Raw genomic sequence first — 6,795 nt, forward strand, 5'->3', positions numbered from 1 at the left:
CCTCATGGTCGAGTTCCTCTTCAGCCCAGGATCCTGGGGTCAGAGGCACACGATCATCCCAGAGAGGGTTGAAGGACCCCTACTGTTTATGCAGAGGCTCAGTGCCTCATGCATACAGAGGGACCGAAAGCCAGCATCCATCTCCTGGGGCACAGTGCACCCCCAGCTTCACAGAGCAGGAACGTTGTGAAGGCGTAGGGGTAGCAGCAGAGAAACTGATTTAGGCCTTAGCTGCACACGTTCCCACCAAGTCCAGCCCCACACAAAACAACAGTAGAAATACTCCACCTTTCATTACTAAAATCCGGCAACCATGACAAGTGTTCTTAACCTTTTAGGGGCCTTTGGACCCTTTTGAGAATGTGATGAAAGCTAGGGAGGAATGAGCTTATACTCATGCACTCAAAATGATGCACTCAACTTCAGTTCCATTTCAGAGATGCACAGACTGGCCCCTAGCCACGGGAATAGCCACAGCAACCGTGGGAAGGACTCAGAAGTGGACATCCTGGTTGACCAAGCCAGGGGTTGCAGGCAGCTTACAAGAGGAGTACTCACCATGCCGTCTTCCTGATTTCTCCTGCTGGGCATCACTGCCTGGCAAAAGCCTTCCTCCTTCTAGCTTTCCTGTGCTCCCCCCACCCCGCTCCAAGCTCCGCATCAGAACCTTTCATTCTGTGCAGTGATTGCCCCATTCACCTTGTTGGGAAACCAGAGGCTGTAGCAAACCTCGAAGGGAGCAGCTGCCTCTGAGTGGCCTGAGGCCCTGGGCAGCTGGCCAAGCCTCGTTGCTATAAAAGGGAGCCGACACTCAGTCCTGCATGTCTTTTGTCAACTCTGTTTTGGGGAGACCTGGTAAGTGGAACTTCCCCAGTCTGTCCCACACTTTGGGCTTCCCCTGGGGAGGGCTGAGGAGTGCAGCAGCCTTCTCTCAGGAGGGGAGAGAAAGCTCTGGGAGGTCTGGATTAAGTCCAGGGCTCCCGGAAGAGAAGCGTGAGCCAGGGCTGAAGAAGGAGCCGGGAGCTCTAGTATTTTTGAGTGAGGGCACATTTGATTCCCAAGCTGGACCCTTCCTGGGAAGCAGCTGGGGGCATGGGGAGAGCTGGCAGTAACTGTGTGTGTGTGTGTACCCTGCTTCCTTCCACACCCTCATCCACATCGTTCCCCACTTCCCATCATAGCCATAGCCCTATGCTGGGTTTTGTTATCTGGATGGTGCCATCCAGGACAGAGCCATCCCTTGGAGTATGAGCCTTCAGAGTGTCCCCCTAGGCACCCTCCCCACGCCGGGGTTGCCCATGTGCTCTGTCTTCCAGGTAGGGCAAATCCTTGGGCACCATGCTGACGGACCTGGAGTGTGCCATGAACTCCCTCATTGAGGTCTACCACAAGTACTCCCTGTTGAAAGGGAATTACCATGCCATCTATCAGGATGACTTGAAGAAATTGTTAGAGACGGAGTGTCCTAAGTTTTTGGAGGTGAGGAGGGGCTGGGTGTGGTCGGGGTTCTCTGCCCGGCTCTGATGATGCCCTGGGTCACTGGTCCCTGGTGTTGCCCTGTGCAGACAGCCATGCCTCAGCTTCCCTGAGATCTTTACACTCTGGCTTCTTTCTCTCCAATCTTCACAGAAAAAAGATGTAGACACCTGGCTCAAAGAGTTGGACATCAATGAGGATGGTGCACTTAACTTCCAGGAGTTCCTCTCACTGGTGATAAAGGTGGGCCTGGCAGCCCATGAAGACATTCACAAAGAATAGCAGAGCTATAGAGCCCTGGTTCTGGTCCCCTGGACTTGTCCCCTCAGAGTAATAAAGTAATTGATACCTCAGGCCTCTCTTGGTTTCTTGCTTTTCTCTTGTGGAATGAGGCTCCTGGGGGTTGGAGGGAGGGTTGGAAAACCCAAGGAAGAAAAACAAACCTCTGTTGCCCCCACTCCCCATCTCTCACGAGCCCTGTGTGTTTACTGCTTGTCTGCTTTCTTCCCCGTGTTCTCCCTAAATGATTCCCAAGGCTCTTCCAGCCCCACGGTCCTGAGTCATGGGTTCCATTGACTTAAGGATTCTACAAAGTCCAACACACTATAGCTGTTCATTTTCCTACTTGTTCCCAAATGGGTGATATGAGAACAGGGTGACGTAAGGAAAACTCATAGTGTTCTCTAAGTTGCAATTTCCAGCTAATTATCTTAGATGTAACTTTTAGGAAATCAGGGTGATAACTATGTAGGAGTGTGTCTGTGTGTGTATGAGAGAAAGAGAGAGATTGATTCTATGTGTGGTGTGACTTTAGGTGGATGCTTAGAGTTCTACACTAAGTAACACTAATAAGCCCTCTGGCTCTACACTTGTAATTTCTCCTTAAGAGGTTTTGGAAGCTTTCCTTCTCTCTCCATTCCCAACCTCCTAACTTGATTGAATAATAAAGGAATGGGCAGATAGGCTAATACATTAATAAAGATCAACTCAAAGAATAGGGTACTCAAATGCTTCCCTTTGGGGTGAATGCTTTGGTAATCAGTGACTTATCTAAAATAATATCCCCATCATTACTCTGGATATCTAAGGCTCTGGGGAAATGGGAGGGCCAGAAGATGAATGGGCACCTCTCACCAGAACCCAACTCCCAAGTTGAGTTTCCATGCTGTGCCTTGGGATATTTTCTGTTGTCCCCACTTAGGTGGTGGGGTGGTGGTGTTAGTAATGGGGAAGGGGGTTGGGAGCTGTCACCAGAATCTCTACACCAGGGGTTTTAACTTGGTCTACGGTATATCTCTGGAATGGAATCAAAGTTGAATGCATCATTTTGAGTGTATATGTATAAGCTCATTCCTCTGAGTCTTTCACTATTTTTTTTTTTTTTTCGGTATGCGGACCTCTCACTGTTGTGGCCTCTCCCGTTGCGGAGCACAGGCTCTGGACGCGCAGGCTCAGAGGCCATGGCTCACGGGCCCAGCCGCTCCGCGGCATGTGAGATCTTCCCGGACCGGGGCACGAACCCGTGTCCCCTGCATCGGCAGGCGGACTCTCAACCACTGCGCCACCAGGGAAGCCCTCTTTCACTATTTTAAAAAAATATTTATTTATTTATTTATGGCTGCGTTGGGTCTTCGTTGCTGTGCGCAGGCTTTCTCTAGTTGCAGTGAGCGGGGGCTGCTCTTCATTGTGGTGCGCAGGCTTCTCTTTGTCGTGGTTTCTCTTGTTGCAGAGCATGGGTTCTAGGCTAGTGGGCTTCAGTAGTTGTGGCACGTGGGCTCAGTAGTTGTGGCTTGCGGGCTCTAGAGCGCAGGCTCAGTAGTTGTGGCGCACGGGCTTAGTTGCTCTGCTGCATGTGGGATCTTCCCGGACCAGGCCTCGAACCCGTGTCCCCTGCATTGGTAGGCAGATTCTTAACCACTATGCCACCAGGGAAGCCCCTCTTTCACTATTAAAAAAGGGTCCAAAGGCCCCTAAAAGATTAAGAACACTTGTCATGGCTGCTGGATTTTAGTAATGAAAGGTGGAGTATTTCTACTGTTGTTTTGAGTGTGATCGGACTTGGTGGGGACGTGTGCTGCCAAGGCCTAAATCAGTTTCTCTGCTGCTGCCCCTACGCCTTCACAACGCTCCTTCTCTGTGAAGCTGGGGGTGCACTGTGCCCCAGGAGACGGATGCTGGCCTGGGGTCCCTCTGTATGCATGAGGCACTGAGCCTCTGCATAAACAGCAGGGACCCTTCAACCCTCTCTGGGATGATTGTGTGCCTCTGACCCCAGGAGCCTGGGTTGAAGAGGAAACCGACCATGAGGCGTGGGGGTGGGGGAAAGAGGGCATCTTTGGAGAAGACAGAAGTGCTTCATGCCCAGGAGGAGAAGAGGAGGTGGCCAATTCCCCCCCATTTCGGGAGGAGCAAGTCCCTCCTCCACCCAACAAAATGCCACTCAGATGAATTGGATCCCAATGCTGAAGATTACTCAACCCAGATCACAGGGCTTTTCCTTTGTAGTAGACTTTACTTATATAGAAATGCAGATGAACAGGGAAAGGTAACAGCTTAAACCCTTATTCACTGACCAAAGCTTTAATTACCAACCAGTTTTATTATCAGCTAACATATTAGTGAAAATGTTTGGCAGCCAGCAGAGAACTAAGATTGGGACATAAAATGGGATGTGGGGGTCTAGTCATCAGATATGGAGATGGGCTCCTTCTGGGCAAGCGTGGGAAGGTTAGGGACAAAATTAATTCCTTTTCAGCTTTCCTGAAGGATCACTTTATCTATTCCCCAAAGCAAGTGCTTCCACCTAATTCAGGAGTGTGAACACACTCTCTGCATTGAGGAAACTCTCATGCAGTTCTCAGAAGCACCTTTAAAGTTGAGCTGCTGGCCCAAATGTGGCCCAGGCAAAAAAAGACGGGAAGGGTTGGCAGGGTTCACCAAGCAGCATCCCAGGCTTCACTCAGTATTTAGGGAATATAATGGGTGAATGCACAAAAGGAGAGAGCAACCTGATTCTGCCTCTCAGATATCCACATTGGTGGTGGTGTGTATGTGTGTGTGTCTGAGTGTGTGTGTGTGTGTATGTGTGTCTGAGTGTGGGTGAGGGGCAACATATCCCAGTGCCTTTCTCTCTCCTTGAAAATGCATTGTTAGACTTGCTGTTAATGGATCCTTTGGGGGAGATTTACCATTATTAACTGTTTGTGGTTGGTTGAAAGTCCAATGAGTCTGCTTTCTCTGAGTCCTCTCAGAGGACCATGCAGAAGGTAGCCCAGAGTGCCCTTTGGAGTTTCACCATAAGTGATGGGCCACTGGTTGTGAAGAATTGCATTGACCTGGAGCTATCAGATGGTTGATACCCGGGCTCATGGTTGGACATGGGAGGTGGCTCAGCTGGCACTGGCCACCTGGAGAATGAGGTGGAGGTGAGGGAGGCCATCCTTGGAAGGTCCATGGGGTAGGCAGGCTTGCAGATGGTAATTTACAAGCAAGGCTGTGCCATTACAGGACCTACTGGGCAGAGTCACACAGGGCTTGTAGCACAGAGCAAGATGATTTGGTTTCCTGTTTCCCCAGCTACAAAAGAAGAACAAGGCAGTGGGAAGTTGAGAAATAAGTGGTTTAGCAAGAAGTCTCATGCAATGTTTGAGCCCACAAAGGAGACCTTGGCTTACCAATTGAGGCAGATCTGGCCACTGAGACTTCCGGGGCCTTAGAGTATGACCTGTCTGAAATCCCACTTCTCCACCCAAGACTCCTGACTTCAGCCAAGTGTCTCACAGTTGTGACAAAAGTCTTAAAGAGCATGGGGAGTATCTGGAATTGGGCAACTGGTGTCTAGCAGCTGAACACAGAGCTTATTCCAGTGGAAAAGACTTCCCCGTACATCCCTCCACTTGGGAGCCAGAATGACTCTGGTCGGGTCCAGATACCAGCCTATCTTCTGGCCTCCTGACCTAGGGAATTCACCCTAATTTCATATGGGCTGAGGAGGGGAGGGAAAGCTGCTAACGCTTACTGGGCTCCTTCTAGTTGTTGGTGTGAAAGGAAAAAAATCATCTCAAACCTAGAGAAAGACAAACTGGTGATTGCTTAAATCTTTGATCTCATGCTAGAATCTGCCTGAATAGAAGCAAGTCCTTGCTACCTGTTAACCGTCTATCGTCTGGCACTCTTGGGGAATGTAACATGGTCGGCACAGTATATCTGATTAACAAGTCACAGTGGATAAAGAAGTAGGCAGTTTACATCTGCTTGATGGGGTAATATGATTTTATAGCCTGGTAGAGATGTTAAGCCCCTGTTTTAATTTTTATCACCCTATTGAAAGTTAAAAGAGTCATATTTAAATTAAGAATCTTACTTAGGCATTCCTTTCCTGAATGTCTTTATGTATTCTCAAATATTCTTCAAACCAGCTTTAAAAACCTTCTTTGCTGATTCTCTCATTAATGAATTCAAACAAGAATTTTGACACGGGCCCACAATATTTGTTGATAATTTTGCTTTTAAGCACTAGACTTTGTGATAACTTATCCTGTAACAACCTTATAAGACACGTAATTACTATTTCCATTTTGCATATGAGGAGATTCCGAGAAGTTAAGAAACTTGACAAAATTATTAATCTGGCAAATGTCGGAGCTAGGATTAGATCCGTGGTTGTCTCCAGGTGAGAAACCCTGGTTCAGACATGAAAGCGCTTTCTTCTAGCTGATTTCCATCCTGTGAGTGCAGAGGGACCGCCCTTCCTCTGCTGGCCTTTCTGGTCTCTTTGAGGACCAGAAGGGTGAGGACCCCCTGCAGGGTCTCTACCGTCCAGGGGTGAAGAGCAGGGCCAGCAGCTGCCAGAATGAACTTCTCTCTTGGGCCTCTTTCTTCTGCCCAGGACCTCACCCTGCCTTGGGACTGAATTACTGTGTGGTTTTTTTTTTTTTTTTCCTGGTATGAACAATCCTCCAGACAATGACTGTAGAACAGAGGATTGACATTTTGAGTCTGTAAGCTCTTAGGATTTGTGCCTCCTTCTGGGTTGGGGAGCTTCCTTCCAGTCTTAGGAGCGGTGGAAATTCCCATGTGAATAATTCTCATTTGCAAAATCACGGTCTGAACTGGCTGCTAAGATCAGGGCATAGAATTTTATGATCTGTACCCATTCAAATGATCTGTACCCATTCCTCTTTCTTTGGACAGAAACCTCCTCTTCTTCCTCCTGAATAGGCCTCATTAGCAGCAGAAAGCATGGGACTATCTTGCAGCCAAAGCCAGAGGCTCTTCATCAACCTAGCCCAGCAAGGGCTCCATCCAGTTCAGCTTGCT

General features: G+C 48.8%; 1 protein-coding gene across 1 annotated transcript; it reads left to right on the plus strand.

The window, feature by feature from the left end:
• The first annotated feature begins 821 nt into the window (after positions 1-821).
• On the plus strand, positions 822-1,829 carry S100A8 (S100 calcium binding protein A8). Its single transcript, XM_007124082.1, has 3 exons — positions 822-855; positions 1,317-1,479; positions 1,630-1,829. The coding sequence occupies exons 2-3, from the start codon at positions 1,339-1,341 to the stop codon at positions 1,756-1,758; spliced, it is 270 nt and encodes an 89-aa protein (XP_007124144.1). The 5' UTR covers positions 822-855; positions 1,317-1,338; the 3' UTR covers positions 1,759-1,829.
• The last annotated feature ends 4,966 nt before the right edge of the window (positions 1,830-6,795 follow it).

The sequence above is a fragment of the Physeter macrocephalus genome, chromosome 4 (assembly GCF_002837175.3).
Source record: "Physeter macrocephalus isolate SW-GA chromosome 4, ASM283717v5, whole genome shotgun sequence".
Classification (NCBI taxonomy): domain Eukaryota; kingdom Metazoa; phylum Chordata; class Mammalia; order Artiodactyla; family Physeteridae; genus Physeter; species Physeter macrocephalus.